This window comes from Amblyomma mixtum, chromosome 5 (assembly GCF_055824585.1).
Source record: "Amblyomma mixtum isolate Tamu chromosome 5, ASM5582458v1, whole genome shotgun sequence".
Classification (NCBI taxonomy): domain Eukaryota; kingdom Metazoa; phylum Arthropoda; class Arachnida; order Ixodida; family Ixodidae; genus Amblyomma; species Amblyomma mixtum.
Window position 1 is genome coordinate 20,585,120 of NC_143016.1, and position 27,210 is coordinate 20,612,329.

Here is a 27,210-nt window from a genome sequence, read left to right on the forward strand (position 1 = left end):
CGCCGCCCACCGCTCCCGCCTCCCAGTCACTCACCCTCCGCCTCGCGGCCAAGATAGAGGACGAAGACGTCACCGCATTCCGACGGCGCCACACATAACTGCCCGACTGGCCCGGGTGCACACGCACGAGAGCGTGTTTTTCTTTTTTTTTTGTTGCTTCGTACAGGCCGCGTATTCGCCAACTGCAGCCTGTACAGCCACAAGGCTTGAAACCACGGTGAATTGATCACGGTGACTGAAGATTGTCACTACGCCTTACCTAAAAGGGATAATAAATCCTCTTAAACGGCGTTATATGCCACTAAGCATCACGATTTGCGACCTAAAAGGGAAATAATTGAAAAAAAATGAAATTAAAAAAAACAATAAAACTACAGTACAGAGAGCGGAGTCGAACGGCCGACCTTCCATACGCAAAACGAGCCTCTAATCCACTGCGCCATAGCAGCGATGTCAAGCTGTCGTTCTGAATGAATATTTATAACCAGCCTTAATGTGGCTGCTACCTGCCGGTGGGCGGCGCTGTCATCGCTGGCTGTACCGGCTGCATTTGGCGAACACGCGTACAGGCCACGCAGCGCGCCCTTCTTTACTAACGCGGAGAAATGGGCAAATTACTGGGCATTAAGCGTTGAACAAGCAGCTGCCGTGGGAGGGGTATGCCCTTCTTAACCCGGATGAATATCCAAGGAGAGAAACGCCACGAGTTCTGAATACCAAGAAAACTTGTTTCAGAAGTGAACGCGCTACATGTCTCAGATGAGGGTTAATCATGGCTCTCGGATACTGCGCGAATTTGACGCGGGCCCAAAACCTTGAGAGGAATATCCGGTGACACTACTCCACTGCTGCGCTTTGCACCCAGTGCCCGTGCGCACCTCGCACTAACTATTATTGGACTTCATATTATTGGCGCGAGACCTAGCCACCGCACGAAGCTGTCGCTCTAAGACGACGCATGGCCCACCGGGAAGTACAGAAACGAATAGAAAACCAAATGGGTTCCATCTCTTCGGAAAGCTGTTGTTCCAAGAAATGATTGACTTGAGAGCGGTTCTTTGTTTCCTTAAAGGCTGTATACGCAACACGGTCGGCCATCACGAGAGAGACAGTGTGCGCGAAGTACGTCGTGGTCGGGGTAGCTACAAAAGTATAAGACCAGTGCACGCCGCCTTATCACATTTCGGTTCTTCAGCTCAGCTCCCAACGGCGAAGCTGCCGTACCATTCTAAAGGAGCCCCCTACAAAACAGATTTCACTTGGTTTCGATTTCCTACACGGCCCCTACACGGCACGCCTGGCTCGTGAAAAGCTACACGACTTTCGCCAACCCCGACGCTTCTCCTCCCTGAAAAGTGTAACAGCGACCACAGCGGTTTAGGACCGCGGGGGAAATGCAACGGGTAGGGGACGGGGAGAAGCACGCGCAGCTTTCGCTCTGTCGCGCGTCGCAAATTCCGACGAGGCCGAGCGCATTTCGGAGTCCCTCGGTGCCTTGAACCTCACGCCTAACACAGGCGGCTGGCGCGCGTTCGCACGTATCCGCATATTTACGCCGAGTTGTACACAGGCGCGCGAGACACGACTCGCTTGACGCCGCCTGTCTGCGACCACCCTCTTGAAGCAGCCGCTGGATGCCTGTTCATAACACCCTCGCGCATACACGATTGTGCGTGAAGCGAGGGGCAGGGTAGGAGGAGGGATGGGGGAGACATGTTTATCGAGTCTAGGGACGCCGCAATAAATGAAAAGAACGAAGGAGGAACGGATACACGCAGCGTACAGACAAGGTACAGAGCACTGGGAATCAAGCGAGGCGATGAGATGGCGCGAAAGGTGCGCCGTATAGTCACGTGCGTCCCGCGCGCTGACGCGGACGTCGCGCAGACTGGCGCCGATATCGGCCCGTTGGCGCGCGCAGGAATTTATTCAAAAATACACGCGTGCATGCGACCGGAGAAAGGCCGCCGGATTGAGTGAGGAGGTGAAGTAAGCATGCCATGTGTGGAGTCGCACGACGATACGCTGTACCGACGCGCGCATATCCGTATGTATCGACAGCGAGGATGTACGTGTGCCTCTATAGCTGCGCTGCTAGGGAAAAAAAATAATAAAGATGATGCGGGCGGTCTTTTGCCTAATTGCAAGCACCGAATAGCTAGGCATTCTGCTGTCACGACATAAGTCGGTCAGACAAAGAGAACTGCCACCACCTTGATCGCTGCGCCTCTCTGAAGGCCTAATTGAACAACAACCAGTGTAATAAGAAATGACCATATATGCCGTATTATGCGATCGTTCGTGCTAGAGGACAGAAGGCTTGCACTATGCTACGGCGATCTCATTCCAGAGTCAACCACCAAGACACAGGTGCCTACTGCATCACGACGACAACCTGTCGCATGCGGACTCCTCGGTGCAAGTGAAATCCATGGGGCAGACTTCTTTGACCCCACCACCGTCGTCCCATCACCTTTCACGTCAATTCGCTTCCACTGGCATTACACGATGCAGTCACGAAGCGGCTACGTGACCACCGAAGCCGTGGTACTTAACAGTTCACTCTGAGCCCAACTCCTCCACTACAGGTTAAATAACACACGGGGTGCGCGACCGGAGCCTGCGGCACGTCACACAACACGAACTGATGACGCAGCTTGAGCTAACTGTGCTAACGGGCTGCGACGAAACAACAAGCACGATACCGCGGGGGCTACGCACTAGCTAGCGGTCGTGTACCGTGCAAAGGACAGCTAAAAAAAAAAAGAAAAGACAAGAGGTTAGTTGCAATCACGACATCGCTGAGGCTTAGGACCGAAATAAAAGAAATATACACCGTAACAGCGAACAAGCTGACACGTTGAGCAGTTTCCGCTTCCGTGCCCCGCAGGCCACGAGCCGACCCACACACGACCAGGCAGCGTCACAACTGCGTGCAAGGGGCTCAGCGGGAGGCAGGATAGTTGGTCAACTTTAACTACACGCGCATACGAGCCCAGACCAACGCTCGCCGCTTTCTTGCCACGGTAGCTGACGGTGATCGCGGCAGAACCGCGGTGACCGTGGAAGGAGCTGCGTCGTTGCGAAACCCCTCGTCTTGGCTGGCCGTTCTCACGGAGTCCTTGCGCCGCCTCGAGGGCCGCCCGGAGGATCCTTTTCTCTTCCGAAGGGCCATCAGCGGAGCGTTTCGCTTTGTCCGTAGTCACGCGAGCGCGGCGCCGCTTTCGCTGGCTTCTTTTTGTGCGTCTCTGGTCTGCCGAGCAGCCGGGTCGCGTAAACCGCGGACGTAAAAACCTGCGCCCTCGTGCACGCCCCTAATCAAGACCCCGGGGCCCACCGATGCGACTGTACTGTATCGTGTTGCGCTGAACGTGAGAGGAGCCGCATCCGCGGTTTCCGGGTTACTGAAGCCCCGGTATGAAGGAGGAAGAAAGGATGATAATTTCCACTTAGGGCGGTATAATCATCTCGACAAACTGAAAGGATCCTTCCTTTTCATCACATGTATCTGCCTTAAAAGTTGCAGGCGAATCCAGGACGCACATACAGTCGTGAGAAACATGAGACGCAACAAGGTTTGAGCAATCCTTAACTGATTACTACGTAATTGTCTTTGTGATTTAGTGGATTGTTATAAATAAGTTGTAAATAAAGTTGCAATTTAGTGTCGAAATAACCAGAAACTTCGCAGTTTCGCGTGAAACTTTGTTCCCTCTCATATTTCTCACGACTGTATCATGCAATCAGCAAAGCGGAAAGTTGGGCAAGTTGGATGACGTTCATGATGTAAAAAATAGCGCACAAGGGACGGAAAGTAAACGACGCAGCGCTTGTCTGCGTCGTTTACTTTCCGTCCCTTGTGTTCCCTGTGCGCTATTTTTTACATCATGCATCATGCAACGTGTGAATGCGTGTTACCCAATTTCATATACCTAAGCCGCCGCCGTGGCTCAGTGGTTACGGCGCTCGGCTGCTGCCCCCAAAGACGCGGGTTCGATCCCAGCCGCAGCTACGGTGGTCGCGTTTCCATGATGGCGAAATGCTAGAGGCCCGTGTATTGTGCGATGTCAGTGGAGGATAAAGAACCCCAGGTGGTCGAAATTTCCGGAGCCCTCCACTACGGCGTCCCTCACAGCCTGAGTAGATTTCGTACGTTAAACCCCATAAAACCGCGTTTTACTTTAAAAAAAAAAGTATTTCTCAAGAACTTATCTCATGACTCATAATAACTCATAACACGCTCATCTGGTTGGCTGGTTGCCGAACAGACATCAAGAGCATTGGTGGGCCTCGGGAGCCCAGACCAGCTGCGGATGTATTACATGCAAAAGGCAACTGTACTGCTACACCGCAGAAAAATCGTGTCGTCGCTTCCATTTTGAAAACTGCCCACTAGTGTGGGCTTCCCGTCAACAACTTTGCTAGGCGGCGTCGAAGCTTTCCCGCAGGGTTCCTAATCACGAGGCGTTCGGCCGGGCCACCACGCTGCGCGCAGACGTTGCAGGCGTCGACTGCGGAGTCGAAACACGCCGCCGCGGCGGCGCCACCGAAGTCACGACCTACGGCCCCACATATACGCGCAAAAGCAGAAAGGGCTTTTCGCGGGCAGCTGCGCGCTCCATTCCCGCGGACGCACGTCGCCGCACCGTTCGTCGTCACCACGGCCAAGCAGCTTCTCCGAGCTTATTCCTTCTCAACGCTCTTCTGTTCGCTCTATCTTCCGAAGTGCGCTTTTCCGAGCTGAATGGCTATCTTGGCTCACCTCCTTCTCTGTACCTCATTCTTCCTTTCGCGACGGTTCTTGCTCAATAGCTGGTTACCCGTGCCGCTCATATATAGGCGGCACCTTTGGCAAACTTGGCGAGCTTCCCGCGTATTCCTCCCAGCTATGCATGCATGATTCGCTCGCTATATCGTCGATGACCTTTCTGCATCATCCATACGACATACGTACACTCGCCGTCAAAAGTAAATGGAAGGCGACTTTGTCAAAAAAAAAAAAAGTAATTTCTTTAAATCTAAAGCATAATGATCCATGTCTGTTGGGGCACAGTGCAATTCGCAAAATCACAATTAGGCTGCACATATGTATACAAGGATGCATGAATTGGGCGGGCAATGATTAATTTTTTTCCCTTAATATTGCCTTCCATTTACTTCTGACGGCACCTGTACATGTCTTCTGCTCGCTTAGGAGCGCTGCATACATCCAGGATTTTTTCATCCAGTTAACTTTCACCCAATTCACTCTTGGCCCCGTTAAATGGCAATCCAGCGATCATCTAGGCACAAAATAAACAAGAAAAATAACCGCTAGGCACCGCATCAAAGCGGTTTTTGCGCAATCTTTCCGTAACACTATGGTCAGGCTTCTTTCTATTAGGCTAAGTGCAGCTCGCAACCAGTTGCCATAAGAACAGTGCAACACTTACCGCACATCGTCGACTGGCGCTCGAACAGCCTGAGCGGCCCAGAAGAAAAAAAATATAACGGGACAAGGAACCAGACGGAGCGATATCCGCGCGGTCCGATGCGCCCCGCTTCGAATCCTGTTACGAAGGAAGAGTCTCGAGAAAGTTCGCTGGGACCCCGGCTCACACGCGGCAGAGACGGCCGCCCTTTGCACAATGGACGGGCAAGAGGAGGCAATTAACAAATCCCCTCTGCGCAGGCACTCTACAGAGAAAGGGAAGGACACGTAATTGCGCGAGTTGAGGCCGCGCTCGGCCCTTTGATTTGCGCACGCAGCTGCTGCCCGCGGACTGAATGAGTGCAGCTTTCGGAAGAAGACGCGTCGTTCCCCGAAGCGTTTCCGAGGGCTCCTCTCTCCCGACCGCGCGCAATTCGTTGACATGGCCGGCGAACTATACAAGTGGCTCACTGTAGTACACTACGGGAGGCAAGGGTAATGCGATCAAACAGTTTCTCAAACACCAAAGGCGTTCAACAAGCTCCATAACCGATTATAATGAAACATATTGACGTAACGCAACGTCGCGTGCATACCGAACCATCCTTCAAGGACAAACGCGCTATCGTTCAAGAACAAACCCGACTCCTCCTCTAATTCGATCTCGCGGCTGGCCACGCTCGCTGAATGAACACCTCCGTCACAGTGGCTGAATTAAGCGAAGAACAGGTGAAAGAAGTATACTGTGTCCTGGCTCGATTTTACAGCTAGTTTTACCTGAAAGGCTTTCTGCACTTGAAGAGCGGATGCCTTGCTCTAAATATCGATGCCACCAGCCCTTTTCTGCCATATATATTATCCACGTGGGAGTATGCAGTGTGGGCGACAATCATACCGCACTAACCTCGACCAGTATAATTAGCGTTTAATGTTCCCTTCTCATCGGTCAGGAGACGAGAATGGTGACGTCATAATGATTTCTGTCCCGACGTGCACGCCAAAACTGACTAAAATAGGAGGCCGGGGCACAGCTACGAGAGACCAGCACCTGCAGCTATTCATGGGCGCGTTAAGAATGTGTACAGGCATAGCGCGGCGCCACATGCTACAGCCAAAAGGCGACCAGCTTTACTCGGGGACGGCAGGGAATCTTCGAAAGACGATCGGGCCGGTCGCAAAGTTCATGTCCCCGTAAAGCTGATGTCCCCAAAAAGTGGAAGACAATGATTACGGCGAATCCGGGCAACGTTTCTTGGAGCTGCTAAGCAACTGCTTGGCATCAGTGCTAAGCCCGGAGGGACGACCTTGTGTGAACAGTGACAGAATTTTGACAAAACAGCGGCAAAATCCCAAGAATGCTTCCTGTTTGCCGAGATAAAATGCCTACAGCGTCACATGCGCAGTGTTCACTGAGGCCTGTCTAATCTCTTCTTCACTCACTCCGTGATATTTCCGATCTGCTATTTGCACGGGGCAGTGACAGTGGTCCAGAATGTACTAGTCTACAGGCTGCCTGCATTTCACCCTTCATTTTCCAGCAGCCACTTGACTATAGGACCTCACAGAGAAATAATACCACGGAGATGCACGGGGAAGATGGTAGACAAGCACGCACACACGACGTGCTAACTCCGTGTCTAGGTAGCTCGCGAACCGCTTACTGCAAGAGAAACGCACTACTGGCTGAGGGCTCGCGCTTACCGGAAACAGAAACGCTGTAACACGAGCTCACGCCTGCGCGCCGTCAAGTGGCAGCTTATATGCGCACTCACACGCAAATGGGCAAGCAGGCCTCGCGATGTGACGCACAGATGCGCTTATGCGAGCCAGTCAGTCAGCAGGCGTCAGGCGGTATAAAGAAAACGCGTGCAAACACGACGTCCCAGCGAACGCGGCTGAAAAGGATCACGCACCTGAGAGCGGAGGACGTGCGAAAGATGAGTCATCCGCAGCCGTCGGCGCCGAAAGTGGCTATACGACGGCACACGGTCGATATGCGCGCCTTGGAAGCCCCGGATTCGCGGACAGCCTTCACTAGCTGGATGCATGCGCCGATGATTTCCAAAATCGCTAATTCGATTCGCTATCTATTCGCGAAGATTTCGAGATGCTTTGAACCAGAGTAGAGAAGAGAAGGCTGCGGTCGTTGCGGGTTTGATTCCTCAACGCCGCGACCTCATGGGGACCGCGTTTCAAAATGAGAAACCTCTTCGCCAGTTGCGGCTTAGAAAAGAAAAGGAGGATTCAAGAATTTAGAGAGGCAAAAAATCCCGGTATAACCCTGCACCAGTTCCTTGCACATCTGGGCCGCACATCTCGGCCGGCCGGTATAGAATGGAACGATTCTTGTTTGCTTATTCTGTTCCACTCACGTCCGCCTGATAGTGGCTGCGAGGCTTGACCTGAGCCAAAGACCACGGAAGGAAATAATCGAACGTAGAAGTGAAATGGAAGATTATCCCGTTCCTAACCAGCGCAAGACACGGCAAGTGCTTAGTTGTTTTAACAATCCCGTTCAGTGCTACAAAGCCGCTATTGGGGCTAAAATGTAGAAAGTGGAATACAAAAACTGGAGGGAAAACTTAAGCTCCGCCTTAAGGGCATCACGCGATTGCGTCAATGGGTTAATGCCCGTATGTGCGGAATTGGTCATTTTCGACTTAACAATCATAGATCGCTGGGAGTCCACACACCATTCCTGGTGCAATGGCAGGTGCCGCTGTCACCGGTAGGGCTTAACCATGGTTGCTCTTCCCGAGCAACCTCACACGACCAGCAATTAATGTAACAGCCATCTGCTCCTGTGGTCAGTTTACTGAAAACCCAGTGGGCAAGTTGTGATGACGCCGTAAGGTCACGTGACCTAGATGGCCCATCTAGGTTGCTTCTTCGGGGACTTTTCGCTTACAACGCCGACGACGAGGGCTCCAGATTTCAGCAGAACAGAAGCCTTAAAACGCTATCCCGTTAAAATCTTGTGCAACTCTAACCGCTTGAGTAAGAGCACGCGTAACAAAAGCCAATACACTCGCAGCACGATTACGATATGGGACAAGTAACGGCATTAGTTAGTAGAGACATTCAACAACGCCAGGCGGGGGGTTCTTGTTTAGTTTATAAGTTACAACATATGCTTGGAAAACACCACAGAGAATACCGACGTACTGGAATGCGAGGTGTGGTTGAGATCGTCGTCTATCTGCCCGCGCCAGTGGTCTTAACTGAAACGGGCTTATCAGCATCCTCGTTTCAAAGAGCATGCGGAACACAGTGTACTCTAACATCAATGTAAGAAGTAGCGCGAGCCGAGCGGAGCAAATACAAGACAACGAAACAGTGGGCATACCGGGAGGTGCTCTGCGCAGTCAGCGCTGCGTCGAACTATATACACTTGATTTCTCAACGCCACCGGCCAAATTGCGGAGTCTTCGGCAACCCCACTTCCGGGCGACTTGTTCCTGGAGGTGGCTGGATTGCACATCACGATTCAGGAAAGACGAAGGAGTGTAAAAAAAAAGGGGGGGGGGGGTGGGGGGGGGGGGGGAACAATCTCGGTAAAATGTCGGCGCAGAATGACCGGATATCGAAACAAACATGGAATGTCTTCCGCATGGAATTCTTTTTTTCCCCTCGGACGCGCGCCCAGAGTGGGTGCATTAAACGGGCATTCCTTCGCAAGAGTCGTAGCGGGTCTGGGAAGACCGCCCACGCTGGCATGCGTGTTCCGCGAATGGGTGGACACGCTGTACACGCGCTTGAGCAGGCGCTCAATCAAGCGAGGTGCACGGAGAAGAGTGCGAGCGGGCAAGCGGAATGGGTGAGGGGGAGTATATGTGTGGCGCTGTTGAGAGAGCCTGATCCGAGAATAGGAAGCAGATGGGAAAGAAAAAAAGAAGAGGACACGAAAGAGATGACCAAATAACGGCGACCGAGAGGTGCCAAGAAAATAAGGCGACTGCAGAGCCGGGCACACGCCAAAGTGCCGAGAAAGAAAAATTACTTTCTCGCCGCCGAGGGCATCCGACGAAAACGGGGTCAGCAGGGGGACCCACCCGTGCGCACGCAGGCACGGTTGGCTGCGCACGGGAGGAAGGGAGGGAATTTGCAACATTTTGGAACATTGGACGCGCGTGCGTCCACGCCGCTTTCGAGCTTGGCCGCGGCTTCGTTGCTGTAGCAGCGCTGCAACGTGTTCGTAAACGAGAGAAGATACAAGTCGGCTATAGGACTGGCAGCCGAAGAGAGGAGAGACGGCTGGGGGAAAGTTTGCGCTGCGTCCAAGCCCGAGCTTACGAGTTGACTTACACAACTTCCAAGCACCTTAGCTTTGCCCACTTGTAGAGGGTTTAAACTCCCCAGCGCACGACAATAAATGAACCGTTCTCCTCATCTTAATGTACTGTACCTGGTGACGTGTCAACCTTACCATACACACACAAAAAAAAAAATGTTAATGGTTAATTACCAGCTTCAGCGGGTGATAAAATTTAACCAGAATGTAACTTCACGCACATTAAAGAAGGTACACACTTTGCGAATAAGTCTGCGGTAACTAATTCACTTATGTTGCCAAACATGAACACGTAGCACCGGAGTGGAGACGAGCTAAAAAAAGTTAGAAAGTAACACAAATGCACATTCATCAAAAATGCTCACCCGTCCCCGACTGATCGTTGGGCCGCACTATGCGCTCTATTATTGATGTGCCACAACGACTGCCCCAGGCATCGCCAACCGACTGTTCCGAGTGCACTCTAAGTGCACTAAAAGAGTACTCCAAGACCTGAGCTGGTTAATTTATTGGCCGTCGCTGCTTCCACGCACAAGATAGTTCTCTGGCCGGCTGCCGTTATACGTGCCAAAACTCGTAAGTGCAACGCACAGCGGAAGGCGGCCGCGCACGTTCGATGATAGGCCAGTTGCGAAACAGTGCATGGCCGCTCGTTTCAGCCCCGTATACGGATGGGTCGAAGACTCGGGGAAAATCGGGCGGATGCCACGAACCCACCGGCGCCGAAAAACTCCTCGCCTGTGTTTATATATGCATAGACGTGAGCGCCCGCGTGTATAATCGATGGCACGGCTTCCGACACTGTTTACTACAAACGCGATACGACGTTTTGTACGCGAGGCTACGTGTCGTATTTGGTTCCTGGCCTGAACACAGAGAAGAAGCTGCATACACAAAACAAATAGTCGCGCCCACTTACCAACTACTTCGAAAGGCAGTGTGCATCTGTGCTTCCTCATCTCCCAAAATGCTTTTTCATTCGCTTTTTCCTTTGCCTCAACGGTGCGGCTCGGGCTACCAGCACCCGCAGCGAGGCACAATGCTTTCGATCGCCAATTTAACAACACTTACGCGAACATATCCTTCGCGTTCTGCTCATAACTGGACGGTACCTTTCGTACGAACGACGTTTGGCCAGCAAATGCTCGCTCATACTCTGCCCACTCTGTTAAACTATTTTCGCCAAAATAAAGTTAATATTGAAAATGTTAATAAGAAATCAATACATTCATTCTTTCTCTCGCAAATGTAAATTTTTTCTGGTTTCCTGCAATATGTCCCTCCTATGTCTTTTTGTATTTTTGTGGGCTTGTTGCCAAGCACCATACCTGTTATTCGCTCATCATGTTTATCATTCACATTGTGCCTTTACCCTTAACACACACACACAAAAAAACTGAACTCTGCGTAGTAAGAGAGCTACAATGTCTGGTAAATGCACTGTTATAACTGTTATTACCGACACCTCGCTGTTTTGCCATGTAATGGGGCCCGAGCGCCGTCAAGTGAATTAACGTTCACTTTTTCTCTCGGGTCCCTCATTTCTTACTGAAATGGAAATAATCTTCAACTTCAACAGTTAGCGCACTTTTCCTTTCCTCGTAACGTCCTCTGTCTCCCTGTTTCGTTCTTGCTCTTTCTTTTTACTGCGCTAGCACTTATAGTGGCCACTCCCCGCACTTGGCCATTGTCCGTCCGTCCGTCCATCTGAAGCCTGCTGCCCACCGTGCCAGGCGGTAGCTCAATTAATCGTGAGAGGCTGCTCGGGAAGAGCAAACTGGATCGCAAGCCAACCCAAGTCTCACAGATGGCAGCACCTACCATAGAAGGGCAGTGGCGCATCGCTTAATACCCGCACCGCTGCTCCGGGAGTGGTAGGAAGACTCCCACGGATATATGAATGTAGAGAATGGTCAATTCCGCATATCCCATTATCGCTATCCGAAGAAGTGCCATCCGTGGACATTTCATGTATCCGAACTCCGGAACCGAAGTGAGCCCGCCGCGGTGGCTCAGTGGTTACGGCGCTCGGCTGCTGACCCGAAAGACGCGGGTTCGATCCCGGCCGCGGCGGCTAGAATTTTGATGGAGGCGAAATTCTAGAGGCCCGTGTACTGTGCGATGTCAGTGCACGTTAAAAGAACCCCAGGTGGTCGAAATTTCCGGAGCCCTTCACTACGGCGTCCCTCATAGCCTGAGTTGCTTCGGGACGTTAAACCCCAATAAACCAAACCAAACCGAAGTGAAAACCGAACCGCCAGCGCACCTAATTCGCATTTGGCCTAACTACGCAAATCGACCATCATTGTTTGTTGCGAAAGCAACACTACGCGAGTCGCAGAGCCATTTCGCAGAGCTAAGGCAAGGCCATACTGCGCATGCGCGAGGAGCAGTGACGTCACACGGCGCACAGCTGGCGCGCCGCCGCCGTCGCTGCGCGGGTGACTCGAGGTGCCGCCGCCGCGCTCGCCAGTTGCGCATGCGCAGTAGCGGCGCATAGCTAGCGTGCCGGGGCCGCCGCCGCTTCCGCGCGCTCTCCATCGCCTCTCTCTCCCTCTCTCCACGTTGCTTTCGCAATCCTCCAGGTTTAATCAGAGCTAAACCAATGTCATATTTTTTACACGAGCTCTCTTTCAAACTCGATTGAAAACGGGGAACTGGATTAATCATGACCATCAAAGAATTGTGGTGAAGCTCTAAGATAACCGGTATATAAACGCAGAACTTCCATACCTCATTCACAGCAAAATTTCAACACATCTTAGTCAACACGCGAGATATTTTGCCCGCGTCATGCGCCGCTTACTTGGCTAAACTTCCGGCACGGATTCGACACCGCCGTTTGCGTCTTGCTCTTCTCGTCTTTTTTTAAATTTTTTGCTCGCACCCCCGATTACTCGTTAGCAGTGTTCGAGGTTCACGCACCATTTTCCGACTCGCTCGAAGCGAGCACAGCTGCGGTCGACCGCCTTTCGCAAACTCGACGGCGAGCGATGATGCGCTGTGAGGCAGTGGGGGAGGGCGGCAGCCGCGTTACGTGACCGAACGGGAAAAAAACGTGATCGGAATCTTCGTCCTTACCGAAAAAAGAAAAAAAAAAAAAACTCGCGTCTCCGGCGGGCGCCGACACGGTACATCGGCGCAGCGCGGTCACGGCCGAAAGATGGTCAAGTCGATATACGCCTATACGCCTGACGAAATGCTATAGCTTGTTCGAGAGAATATGCGGCAATAATGATACGTCCGCCGAGTCTTTACACGTCACGGCCCTACAGCACAGTATACGTCGAGATATGAACCGCGTCCGCGTCTGGTAAAAATTTATGCCCCGAACGAGCACTGTGCCTCGGGATAAGTGTACACATGAACGCTGCATGGGAACAGCGAGCGCTTTAAATATGGAGGAATTACCACATACAAATGTGCATTAAAGGCGCCTGAAGGATGCAAATGCGAAAAAAAAGCACAAAAATGTAAGCACTGCGCACGCGAGTCTGGCAGCTCATTCGCGCTCTGTACTGCACGACAAAATAATCGTAGCTTGAATAACGAAACTATGTGGTCGTCCATCTGACACCCTGAGACCAGGATCGGGATTTTTCTAACTGGGCCAATTGGTTCCTGTTGGTTCTGCTTTCCCACGAGCTTGCGAACAGATTTGAATTGAGCGGCGCTTCCCAAGAAGGAACAACAAGAAAAAAAGTAACTAAGCTTGATATGCAAGCTGGCCGTGGTCGACGTGCATTTGGCAACCGCATGCAATCACCTCGTTCTTAAACGGGGACAAAAGCAAGGAAAAACTGCGCGCCGAACGAAAGAAGCATGGAAGTAAACGTAGCTACGGCTGGCCTAAAATAAGCTGGAACATAAAATAAGCAAAAGCATAAAAGCACTAAAATTAGGGATACTCATACCAACTGTCAGAGATAGGTGCATAGGTGTGCCTAGTCCCGGTACTACCGCGCAGACTCTTGCAAAGGGTGGGCTTTGTGCGACGTATAACCTCCAAGCGAATAAGCAGGCGTGGGATCGGCAACCCCAAAAAAAAGCTGGCCATAAGGAAAAAGAAAAAAAGCGCGGCAACTAAACAGAAACAGTCGCCCATCTTCAAATATGCAGGTTCTACACTTTGAATAGCACAAAGTTTCGCGAGTCTCTCACGGTGCACCGAGATTAGAAGACAGAGAGGGATAAAAAAAAAAAGCATGAAATCATATCGAGAGCCGCACAACTGCTAGTGGAAGAATGCACTCGAACATCGTGAGGAACCCGGCAATAGCTTAAACCACCACACAAGGTCATTAAAGAAAATAGATAACCATTAAAGATTCTCCTCTTTTTCGCCCTTCCCGAAGTCCTATACGTATGTAATGAGCGCAGTGTATATATACTGAACACGCAAGGCAGCTCCCACGGCCGCAGTATTCGTCCACGGAGAAACCGCTAGCCTGCGTAAAAAAAAAGTAAAGAAAAGAAAACTAGAGTGTTTGAAAGAAGCTTATATGCCCTAAAATATAAATAAATAACACAAAAACCGCCGCGCTGCTGACCACCCCGCGCTATCCGGTTTTAGCTACCCCCGACGCACGCACACACACACACACGCAATCGCCCGCGGCGTAACGTGCACTGGTAAAGGCGGGAAACGGGCGAGGCAACATTTGGAAAGAAAATGTATTACACGCTCTCGAATCGTGCTACAGGAGCTCACTCGCGCTTCCCGACCGTTACGTAGATACGGATCAGGGAGGCAATAAATACCATCGCCAGTACGAGCAACAGCGGCGGAGGCGGCGGCTTTGGTCCCGCATAAGAGAACGAGAGGTCACTTAATTGCGCAGCGGATGCCCGCGCCGCGGCCAACCAGCGCGTAACGGTCCACTGGATGCCGTTACTGAACCACGATGGGCGGCGTGATGATGGCAGGGTATAAAACACGCGCCGATAACAGTGCCGCCGCGCACGGAGCGGATTCCGAACAAATAAGACGACCTCCTGCGGCGGCTGTCGACACCGCGTAAAAGGTACCAGTTTCTCCACGGTCTACCAGCTCCTTTTTCATAAACGCTGGGACCTTTGGGAAGCGGACAAACCTTGCCTATATACTGTAGCCTCGACGACTTACTTACAACGTTGCTTACCAGTAAACTCCATCTTATGCAAGAGGCATTAAAACTGTGTGGGCAAAGCACATACACTCCGAGCCGAAAACGAGTAAAATTTGAGCACTCCCCAAGGACTAACCGTTCGCCACGAGGAGTAGCTGTGGCTTTGTATCACTGCAGTTAGCCTCAAAGAGAATGATATTCAAAGACATTAATGGTTTTGGTAACGCTTAGTTTCGGATGGACTGAAGCTCTGTAGCATCGTTAGCCCTTTCTGGTTCAGAGTGTGTACAGGGCGGACCACACTTAACGGGAACACTAGAGCGCGCGGTTCTATCTCCGTGGTTCTGCGGCTCGCGTAACTGGCGCACTGTCAGTGTCTGGGCTCTGTCACACTGCATGATCACGCCTTCTCTGCGAAGCATCCGAAGGGATGGCGCAGCGCAACACTCAGACCCACGCGCTGTACCCGCTAAGTTCGGTCCTCCTTGTACATCGGTTCTTTGCCTGCGCCCTCCCTCTCCGTCTCGCTTGCATTCAGTATACTCTAGCACAACAGCTGCAAAGTCTATGCGGTCGCAAGTTCATCTGAGGAGAACCTAAGCAATCCGCGGACCCGAGTGTGAGCCACCAAGCAAGGCAGCCAGAACAGTCACGCGGCTTCGCACGCTCGGAATAGCTCGCCGCCGAGGTCGTGGCATCCTGTAGAGATACGGCCCAATCGCGCGGCTTTAAAACTGCTCGCCTCAACGTCCCCGCGTCTCTTCGCCTTCCGGCGCGTCCTGTTCCTCCGCTTGAGCCGCCCTTTTGAAAAACAAGCAAACACTGCGAGAGGACGACGCAGAAACAGCAGTTTCCCCGCCGGGAAGCCGATAAGGGGGCCAAGAACGCCGAGGGGTCGATTGCGGTTTCCATGTTCCGGCATGTCACCGCACTAACAGCCCGAAATGGTATGAGGAGAAAAGAAAACTCCGTGCCGCACTCATTCGGCTCGTTGCTGTTTTCGCAAATGCCTGCCGGAAGTTACAACGCCCGTGTGCACGAGACACAAGCGCGTGTGAATAACCACAAGCACTACACTGCTTCTCTCCCGGCACCGATGCGTTTCGAGGTCACCTTTGTCACGGACCGTCATCTCGTCTACTTTTCACGTATATCCATGGCATAGCACGAAATGTACAAGGCACGCCGATTCGGTCAGATCCACATCAAAGCTCATGGGCTCGCAGGGAAACTCTCGGTTCTCTGTTTCTTTCGTGGTTTCATGCTGCTTCTAATTTAGGTGTGCCACGGTAATAGACGACTACATTTCAGATAAATAAATCCCTGAGTACCTGCAGCCCGACGATTCCCCGCTGCCCACCCGTGTCGAAGATTCGCAAAGCAAAGGTGTTGAAATTCGGGTTAATACACTTGCGGAGTTTTGCTTTTAGTCGACCTTCTTTACCACTGTCTGATAGCCTATGTTATTTTGCAGGTTTATATGCACCCCTGCATAACACGTCTTTTCATCCGTTCTACACATATGTCGCAACGCTATGTTCATGCCAAGTGATGTGGACTAGCAGAACCACGTTTCCACCCAGCCCAGTAGTCCACCTGGCGATTCCGAGGTCACGGGTTCGAGTGGTAGCCGCAGCTGCCGCCTTTCAGCAAGCATCCGAGTGGTTGTCCCCACCCACATTACTTCCACAAGCATTGCCCATAGCAACGCAAGACTAACCACGTCGAATTTCCCGCCTAAATGTAACAGAACACATCCGCTACTGTGGACATCGCTGCCGCTCGCAGGCCGCAAAAGGAGTCCCGGGGCGTATTTACACTACACACATGCGAGGCGCGCGAGTTGTTGTCGGCCGGCTCGTCGAAGGGCCGTACATCGACGATTGCTCTCAGGGACACCGGAGGACGAAGCAATGAGGCGCGGGCAGCCCACTTCCTCGTCGACCCGGCGCGTCGCGCATCGCCCATTGAGCGACGAGTACGGGTGCGCTACGGACGACGCCGGCGCGCTTCTGTAGGGGCCGTGCTGTCAATCGCGCCGGCTGCTGCTGAAGGGTGGGTGTCCGCGTGTCGAGTGGCCCGCAGCCACTACGACGACCGGCACCGGTGGCACAAGGCCACGCTCGAGGAACGGGAACAGATGAGAAAACAACGGCCACAAGAAGCGAACACAGTTTTGCTCATCGGTAACAAATAAACTTTCAGTCGCTTCTGCTACGCATATCAGCAGTCACCAAAGATCACCTACGTGTTCAAGGAAACCTTGAATAAAATTGCGTGATCAGTAACCATTTCAACTACTCCATTACTGTTTGCTCTATAATATTCATGTAGCCACACCCCTATCTAATGCCGTTCCGTCCCGAGTAGAATATAAATAAATAAATAAATAAATAAATAAATAAATAAAATTAGGCACGATCTCCGTAGTGCGATACATAAATGAACCAGAAAGACAATAGCAAAATGGCGCACGCTGTATAACGAACGGGCAAGTGAGTCAGCGAACGATCCTGGTGAACACGTTACATTTACTCCGCAGTTCTGTGCCCCGGATATTTTAACAGCGTCACGAAAACTGCCTGCGAACGGACTCTGGCAGAAACGATCAAATGAGCGGTACACGAGAGACGAACATGTGCAAAGCACAGCCCAACAGGCGGATGGTGAGCGCAAGCCCAGTGCGAAGCAGTAATGGCGATCTCACGCGAATATCGCAATCCGCAAAACAAGTGGGGCAGAGGAACTCATTACGCGCGCGTGTTGAATGCAAATGAAGATAGACGGGCTCTTCCCACAAGACGAGCCTCTCGTCTCACTAAAACCGTCCAACGAAGCGAACGGCACCCAGAAACCGGGGACGGATTTTACAACGCTGCTCGTGCGCGAGGACGGTTAGCGAAGATGCTGGCGCGCCGGCCAATCTACGATGGGCGTCGGTGTGGCAAGCACATATCGCCGGTCCGCCATAGTCCTTGAGAGGTACGGAATGCACACTCGGGTGAAGATAAAAATGGGGACTCTGTTCGGCGTCACCATCGTCGCCGCCATCATCATCATCATCCGGATTCATCCAAAGGCGGACACTTTCGGTCGCCCAGTGCTACGTGATATTTTTTATTTTTTGGAATACACTTCGTTAAACCGTTTATTCGGCTTATGCGGCCTAAAAGAAAGAAAGCCCCGGGTCCTTGCAATGTTTCAGGCTAATTCTTCCGAGAAGTTCTTCCCTTCGGCTGCCGGAGGTGGAATCTCCCGCTATCGCCTGTGATTCAGCTCTCGAGCACCGCGCAGATCACGTGACCGAGCCTCGAGTCCTCAGGAGCAGGCTTCACACTAAGAAGCCGAGTCCAGGTCACCTCAAAGTCCCAATACGAAGAGGTGCGACAACACTAGCGCCTCCCAACTCTTGTCATTAACGTGTCAAGCTTGTGCGGAGAGGCGCGTTTTTTGTTAACTATTACACCAAGGTTTCTGCGACTGCGGTATAGTTGTCCCGAGGTGCGGAGGCTAGGCAGCAACAACGCACGCAGCACAAACGTTCCCACGAGTTAGAAGGCCCAAAGCCGCCAGCGCCTCGCTATCGCAACGCCGTTGCTTCGAGCGCGCGTTGTATAGTGTATGTTCTGTTACGACCCATCTGAAGACCTGAGATGAAACGGAGGGAGATTCAACGTAGCGGCAATTTTGACGGGTCGTTTGACTTCAACTTGACCCCACGATGACCTCACGAAAAAGGGTGGCTTTCTGGGAAGTGGCCGACGAGGCTCTTCCCACACTCGGCTCGGCGAAAACGACCTCCCTTCGAGAAGCAACCGACGACAGGAGAAGAAAGGGTGTCCCTCGTCTTGAAAAAAAAAAACCCGGAACGAATCAGAGGAAGCCTGCGCAGCTGCGGCTGTGACGTCAACACGACACAATGCTATAGGAATGCGGACTGCGGACTTAGGAATGCGGACTTAGCATCTTCCTTGCCAGTTCCCACGTGCGGGCTCTCAACAGGTATCTTGGCCAGCTGCGTCTGTGACGTGTGGTGGCGATCTTTTGTGCCACGATGGAATGTCGCCTGGTGAAAGGGCGGAGCCTTGGGCTATATAACCTGCGACCAAAGTGGGCACGAACGCTCTGGACCTTCGGTAATAGGTTCATCCAGTGGCTCTGAGCCTTGAGTATCAGGCTCATCCAGACGCTCGACGCTATGAACTCTTAAATTTTGATTCCTTGTTCTTCCTTTGTAAATTTTTGTAAATAAGTGTCGCAGTTTCTTGCCATTAAATCTGCTTGTTTTTGTAAGCTCCAACCATCTGAAGTTCAGACCGTTTCCTTCATCCCGGACGAGCCCCCTTGGTGCAACAACTACTGGCCACGCTACCTCGAGCCGTAACAACTGGTGGCAGCGGTGGGATCTGCTACCTTGCGTCACGACAACTGGTGAACAGCGGTGGGATACGAAGACCCAACTGGGATCCGAAGCCTGGGATCCGAAGAGACTGGTGAGATACGAAGACCCAACAACTGTGGATCAGCGATTGGGAATCTGAAGCTACAAGCGGCAACAACGGTCGGCCAGCGAGAGTGCAGCTGTCTTGGACATGATCACGTGTGTGGGTGAGTGCTTGGCTTTTCCTTTGATGTGGACCAGGTTCTAAGAGAGGGTTAAAATTTAGAACTGGTAGACACCTGTGCTTAAATCTTACAGGTTTGGTATTTTTGCATAGTTGTTTTGGAAATAGCTCAGACTCAGAACTATCATGGACCTACAGAAACTGCAGGAGTCGGACCTGTTGCTGTTGTGTGAGGAATTGGGAATTGAGACAAGGGGTTTGGCACGAAAACCCATGATAATTCAGGCCATTACTGATTTGGGGGCAGATGATGAGGAGCTCATTGAAGAGTGGAGTCTCATCGAACAAAGAAAGGAAGAGCGAGAAAGAGAGGAAAAGTGGCGTCAGCGCGAACGTGAGAGGGAAGCAAAATTACTGAAGAAAAAGGCTGAGCTCAGTAAATTAGAAGAAGAGTTGAGGGAGAGGTTGGGCTGTTGTCCCCAGCAAGTGGAACCTCTTCTCAACAAGATGGCAGATGAGAGGGGTGAAACGATTCTGCAGCGGGCGATTGAGCTCCGTAACTTAAAAGAGGTGAGCGAGAGGTCGCGCAGTTGTCCCCAGCAAGTAGTACCTGTTCTCAACAAGGAGGCAGGCGAGAAGTGTAAAACTATTCCGCAGAAAAGCCTCCGCGTGGAGAAAGAACAGGAAGAGCGAAACCTTTGCGAGGAAAAAGAAAGGTGTGACGCGCGTACTGTTAGCCCTGAGACAGATAGCGCGTTGGCAGATAAGACAGAGGTCCCGCGCCAGAAAGAATGCAGCGAGGTTCGGTGTGAACGCAATGACAAAGCCAGAGAAGGGACACCGCTGGTGCAGCTGGCGAGCGCTAGCAGTCAGGAAGTTAAGGCGGTACTAAGGGGCACAAAGAGTGAACGGGAATTGCCTGACGGTAACAGTGAAGCGCCAGGCAAGAGCCCAACGCTCGCCGGAAGGTGCCACAGAAACGCGATTGATTCTGTAACCCGAAGTGGGTTTGATGCTGCTCCGAAAGAAAGGAGGCAGGAAAATGAGCTTTGGTGCTCAGATGGAACCACAGGAGTGGACGATTCAACAGTTGAGCCGCCGCCTGGCACTGTGAGTAAACCGCAAGTAGCGTCGCGGCGCAGGAAAAACCGCGAACGCGACAAGCGAATGAGGATTGCTAGGGCAGGTGTTAATGCTGATGCGAGGGCCGGCAAATTAACTCGGGACAGCACCGCGAGAACTGTTGAGGAAAAGGGTAAACCAACAGTGTCATTTTCGCGAAGGCGGCTGGGCCCGAGGAAAGCCAAGGTCACTGCCCTTTCAGGCCGAAAGCACCATTGTCCATCGAAGAAACATCGCGAACGCGACAAGCAATTGAGAAGTGCCAGTGCAGGTGTTGATGCTGATGCAAAGGCCGGCAGATCAACAAGGGACGGCACCACGAAAGCTAGTGACCGAAAAGGAAAATCAGTGAAATTTTCCCGCAGGCGGATAGGCCCGATGAAAGCCCAGGTGACTGCCCTTGCGGGCCAAAAGAGGGACAGACGGCGTGGTCGTTGGACACGTGACGCATGCTACGCGTTACTAGCGTTACGTAGAATAGGGCTCGACAGCCACAAAAAGGGGCGCCGCAGAGAGCGCGTGAGTCGGGGGGGGACTCGACAAGCCGGGACAAAAGAATGGAGAAGGCGCCCTTTCCGTAGTAGGCCGCGCAGAGGCGGAAATAATCAACCCCGCAGTTTTTTTGAAGCACCTGCTTGTGGACCGGCCATCCGACCACGACCGCGCAGGGCGCGGCTGAAGAATGTCCAATTCGGGGTTTAAGTGTTTGCCTTTTTTTTCGTGCATTGACTCACTGAAAAAAACGAGACAGGGATGAAGGCAAACGAGTTTCCAGTTTTTAGTGGTAATGCTGAGTGGTCTTTGTAAAGTTTGTGATTTTCACTCAATTATGCAGCTTTTGGAGCTGTTTACTTTTTTTTAAGTATATGCCGGAAGGGACGCGGACTTTTTAGCTGTCCGGAATGCTCTTTATGAACCAAAATTGCTACTATAGGTTTTTTTTTTTCGTGCGGTTTTGAAAGTGAAGGTGTACAGTAGCAGGTTCGGTTTTTCTCAGCTTGCGTGGGTCCTGGGAGTTTTCATTGTCGGCTATTCCCAACGGCTATACTAACCGGATTATAGCACCCTCTTTTGGAACTGGTTTGCTGGGAGGAAAGTTGAGTGCTTGCTTGCGCATGTGGTTGAAGTTTCAGAGACGCCTCAAAGAATTTGGCCGGCGTAATAGAAGACCACGTTGCGAGCGGCAGAGGGCTTCTGGCATACTTCTGGCACGCTTCTGCAAGTCGTCTCTTCGTGCAGCAGCGATAACTGCTACTCGCCGAGACTCGTCTGGCGGGGGAGGTAGCTGTTACGACCCATCTGAAGACCTGAGATGAAACGGAGGGAGATTCAACGTAGCGGCAATTTTGACGGGTCGTTTGACTTCAACTTGACCCCACGATGACCTCACGAAAAAGGGTGGCTTTCTGGGAAGTGGCCGACGAGGCTCTTCCCACACTCGGCTCGGCGAAAACGACCTCCCTTCGAGAAGCAACCGACGACAGGAGAAGAAAGGGTGTCCCTCGTCTTGAAAAAAAAAAACCCGGAACGAATCAGAGGAAGCCTGCGCAGCTGCGGCTGTGACGTCAACACGACACAATGCTATAGGAATGCGGACTGCGGACTTAGGAATGCGGACTTAGCATCTTCCTTGCCAGTTCCCACGTGCGGGCTCTCAACAGGTATCTTGGCCAGCTGCGTCTGTGACGTGTGGTGGCGATCTTTTGTGCCACGATGGAATGTCGCCTGGTGAAAGGGCGGAGCCTTGGGCTATATAACCTGCGACCAAAGTGGGCACGAACGCTCTGGACCTTCGGTAATAGGTTCATCCAGTGGCTCTGAGCCTTGAGTATCAGGCTCATCCAGACGCTCGACGCTATGAACTCTTAAATTTTGATTCCTTGTTCTTCCTTTGTAAATTTTTGTAAATAAGTGTCGCAGTTTCTTGCCATTAAATCTGCTTGTTTTTGTAAGCTCCAACCATCTGAAGTTCAGACCGTTTCCTTCATCCCGGACGAGCCCCCTTGGTGCAACAACTACTGGCCACGCTACCTCGAGCCGTAACAACTGGTGGCAGCGGTGGGATCTGCTACCTTGCGTCCCAACAGTTCACCAGACAATGAAAGTGGACCGGGCCTTTGACAAACGAGGAAAAAATTACCCCGCCGCTCTATACCCTGTCTCGGAGAAACAGTACTGCGTCGGAGTATAGCTGGCCGCCGCTAATCAGAGACTGAACTCGCGTACGCACTTCACTCGTCCTGTTTCGTCGACGTCTTTCCCGGGGCGATACTTTAGCAGATCAACGGACGCAGCGAGCACAATGGACCCTGCTTATCGCTTCTCTGCGTCGCTCACGTCACGCTGGGTTACGTTACGTAAGCCCGCTAACCCGCAGCGCCGTTGGATGGAGCCCGTTGCTCCTGAACAGGGCAACGGTCGCCGTCGCACGCCCGAGGGGGAGGGGGAAGCGCGGTGAACGACACACTCGTGACTCGGAGGAAAGCGTTGCGTGTCAGCCGCGTCGCCCCACATGCGACTCGAAAAGAGCAACAGTGGGCGCCCGGTGAAAGAGGAATGAAACACATTGCAGAGTTCTCCCTCTCTGGAAGGCTCCACAGTCGCTAATGAAAGTCAGGCATCGTGAGCGCTATGTAGAACTAGTACAAATCTTCACAACATGAAATGAACGCTCGGTTTTAAAGAAGTGAGTAATTCAACTTCCAAATAAAATTGCGAAGCAAAGATCTCGTTTTCATTGTACTTTTATTGCGAAAGCAATACTACTTTCACTTTCAACTCCTCGCGTGGCGAGGCCGCGGTAGCTACCATTGACCTTTAGCTTGACCTCTGCTATGACGTCATGCCATCTGCCGCAAAAACCAGGGGCCCAACTTGTGCCGTCGCGAGGCGAGGCCGCGCTTGGTAGCTGCTGCCTAACTCCTGCGCCCGCCGCGCGCGGCGCGCCTAGCGGTGTGACGTCACAGCTGCAAGAGCAGGGCTCCAACTTGTGCCGTCGCGAGGCGAGGCCGCGCTTGGTAGCTGCTGTGGATTGCATTGGATTGGATTGCATTAGATTGGATTGGATTGTATAACCGATGCATCACCACAAGTCTAACCACAAGCGCCACCACCAGCTGAATCATGGCGTAGCTATGGATATTGCTTTCGCAATAGACGATATGCGAAATTGCTTGGCGGTCTGGCAACAACGCGCCCACAACTTCCGGTTTCTTGGCGCGGTCGAGCTCGTCGGGCTGGTGCATCGTTTGCTATGCGTACTTTCTTCTTGCGAGTGGAATTTCAACAGGCAAGCTTCAGCTGCTGCGTTGTTTTCACAGCTGATCTTTGACCAAATGTAGGTGCTTTCAATAAGCGCCAGCTTACTCCTACAGCGTCCTCAGCTTCGCTTGAAGTCTGGCGCTGATGATCGCAATAATCGGCACTCGGAAGTGGGTTGGAAAGTCGAACCGTGACCGTGTGCTGTTGTCGTTTTAATGCTCGCATTAAAGCACCAGTTCAAGCATCACGCATTATCATGGCTATTTTATTTCCAGGTGGACGCGAATTCATCTGGTAGGGTAGCGAGCGGTTATTTTGCGGTGAGTGCGCACGTGTGTTGACAAACTTCTGTGACAGTGCGAACTTTCGTTCGCGCCGACGCCAGGAGCTTCGTGCATTGCAGTATGATCACACAAGACCCTCGACCAGCTGCGTAATTCGATTCCTTTACTGTAATGTGCATGCGCATCCGCGGTTTTCAACGTCACCGTTTCAGAGCCCGGCCTCGGTTGATTTTCGCCACAATTCGTTGAAACCGCGTCCTGCTTAAGACGCAGTCAGTCGACATTAACAAGAGGAAAGTAGGCATGCACATATAATTCAAAATAATGTAAGCAAAGACGCAGCTTTTTTTTTTTTTCAGATAAGCACTGAGCCAACTCGGCGGCTTGATTAGAGAAAGATGCTACAGCTGTAGGTGCATGCACGGACTCGATACGCTGGTCAAGCTGTATGTGCAGGGGCGAAATTAGCATTGTCGGTTGCTTCCGAAACTTAATTGCTTACTCCCAAACTTGGACAAATGGCTTTGTTGCGAAGCAAGCTGTTGGATCGAACTTGCCACAACGATAATAAAATCTGATGGCCTGAAGCGTTTTCAGGACATTGTTGCACGTACTTTCTAGGTTAGAAATGCGTCCCTCCTTCATAATAAAGTAGTTATATTATTCGCTTCTTTTTTTTTTAGATTTTCGTCGCCGCAGATATCGAAGGTATAGGAATGCTCAAGAAATAAAGCATTCGCACCTCAGTTTTTATACGTAGGGTGTATTGCTTCACAAAGACTCCTTAACGCGCATAACATATGCGTATGGTCCAGAGATGTTTGCTCGCCCTTCTAAAACTAATTGAACACGGGAAAAACTTAACTGAACACGTAGCAAACTATAGCAGTAATCGGCATATGGTTCTTCGAGTGAACTTATTTCGCCACGGCACGAGCGATTGGCCCGCTCAAAAAAATTACCTTCTCTATTACGTTGTTCAAGTATGCGTCTATATATATTCACGCCCGACCGGAGATAGATAAATGCACGAAATCGGCTGCTAATTTTGATCAGGGACAACAAATGCTGTGGTCCTTATCTTAATTTAAACGCAAATCACCTCGAGAGATTTGTCAAAAATCAGCGCAGAAAGCGAAAGCTGCGCACTGATCCGCGTGCTGACACATGATACCTCGCATGGCGTTTTGTGTTACTAAAGCGTTGGGACGGAGTAAAAAAAATAGAAAAGCGTAAAGCTGGAACGCACCTAGTTCTGGCACACATCGTAGTGTCTTTTCACAGTGGAGAGGGTAGCGCAACACTGCATCGGCATTTTACTTTTCAAACGAAGCGCAGCCGTTTTAACACAACGCTGGGCAGCGGTTTCGTTTTCTGTACCGTACCAACATGGAGGACTTAGTTCTCGGAGCGCCGAGAGATGGCGCTGCGCATTTCGCATATCGTCTATTACCAGGCTTAACCAAGCTAAGCCACAGCCATTTTTTTGCCCATATTCTCAGCAGTTTTCATCTAAATGAATGCTCCCCCGATACTTTCTTCAAGTTACATGCCTTGAAACAAGAATAAATTAGCCTTTTGATGTGAGCTACTGGGTAGTTCCCTTTTGCCTGATCGTATAGCTGTGACCAGGAGCGCTGGTGATGCACTTGTATAGGCTCGCATATCTCGCTCTACTGTCCAACGTTCTATCTCTTCCTTCTTCTTCTTTCTTAGTGCAGATTATCAGTCCAGAGAATCCGAGGCCACAGTAACTAAACCTGTTTTTATTTTCTCCATTTTTCTTGGTCCCGGCAAGGATATCGCTCAAGCAAGTGAAGGGTACTTTCTCAAGCACCGATGTTGAGCGCAATAAACGAATTAACGTTTCGCACATGCACAAAGCGACGAGCGACGGTCACATCCTCGTCCCAAACATCTTGCGGTCCTCTTCATTCCTCGAAAAAAAAAAATTGCTGAGGCTCAGCTTGGCTAAGCCTGGGGAATGCGAAGCATATTAGTGGCTAGGCTTGGTAATACATGGCTTTCCTTGGTTGAATACTTGGTCATTTTAATACAACCACTAGAAGCCTTCGTCGTGGGGGAAGACAACGGCATGGCTACAGCGGAACGCCGACTAACCCCGAGACGCGCGTTGGGTGAGCGCCTGGATTGCCACGGAAGCCGCGTCTGCCTGCCCGGTGGAGCGAGCGTTTCACCTACACCGAGTGTGAACGCGCGTTCGAAATGCGCGGGTGTGACGGCTAGGGGTCCCACGGCGACGGCGCGAGGTGGAGGCCGGCTCTCTCATCCGATGTCACGTGGTGTGACGTCACGGTGTCACGTGGGGGTCCCACGGCGACGGCGTGAGTGGTAGCTCTAGCAATATGCTTCGCATAAAAACATTACATGTTCACTCTGGTGCAGAGGGAACGATGAGGCAGGGACGTTAAGACCGGCAAAGGCCAGACGAGGCGGTGACGACCAAGTGTTCTACACAGGAGAATGGAAACGCCATCGCCTCCGCAACGCAGATGGACCCCTTTCCTTCGAACGAGGGTAAGCGGCCAGGAGGAGGAGGAGAAGGAGGCGGGGCAAGATTAAAAACACAAAACGTACAATGTGTACGAATAGTGCACGCAACGGCAGCTTGCTATCCTCTGAACCTAATCTGGAAGGAAGGAAGGGAAAACAACTTTATTTTTACTAATGCTTATTCCTGCGGTTTGGGGGCATCTTCAGAGACGTCTTGGTTCTACCCCCAGGAGCCTTCTCTGTCGAAGTCGTCCGCCTCTAATCAATGGTCGGTTGCCCTCAGTCCAGGGCTCCGCTGGCCACTGCCGCCCGTTGAGCTCGCTGTGACAGCAGAGTCTCGCACTGCTCCGCACTCAGGTTTTATATTTTGGGGACCACGTATATGTTTTGGCAGGCCCATGTGATGCGATATAGAGTAGGTTTTTCGTCGCACCAGGGACATTTGTCTGCGTATATCGTAGGGTGCATTTTGTTTAGTATATGTAGGTTTGGGAAAGAGCCTGTTTGTAATTGTCTCCAAGTGACAGCTTCCTCTCTGCTGAGAGATTTGTGCGGTGGGGAATATCGCACTCTTCTGCCTCTATAGTTGTGTAGTATGGCCGAGTATTCCCTGGGTGCTGGCGCGAGTTCCGCGGTCTCGTCGGATGCTCGGAAA

The 27,210-nt window shown here is 51.7% G+C and overlaps 1 protein-coding gene across 2 annotated transcripts in view; it reads right to left on the reverse strand.

Moving 5' to 3' along the window:
* Positions 1 to 27,210, reverse strand: part of LOC149341461 (uncharacterized) — a 142,179-nt gene that overhangs the window by 94,484 nt on the left and 20,485 nt on the right. Inside the window, exon 1 of one of the 2 annotated variants that reach the window (XM_089543566.1) lies at positions 5,433 to 5,454. The exons of the other annotated variant lie outside the window; for it this stretch is intronic. Within the exon in view, the coding sequence (XP_089399692.1) occupies positions 5,433 to 5,439 (7 nt within the window). The 5' untranslated portion in view covers positions 5,440 to 5,454. Of the gene's footprint in view, positions 1 to 5,432; positions 5,455 to 27,210 lie in introns of those variants that run through there. 2 annotated transcript variants of the gene reach the window in all.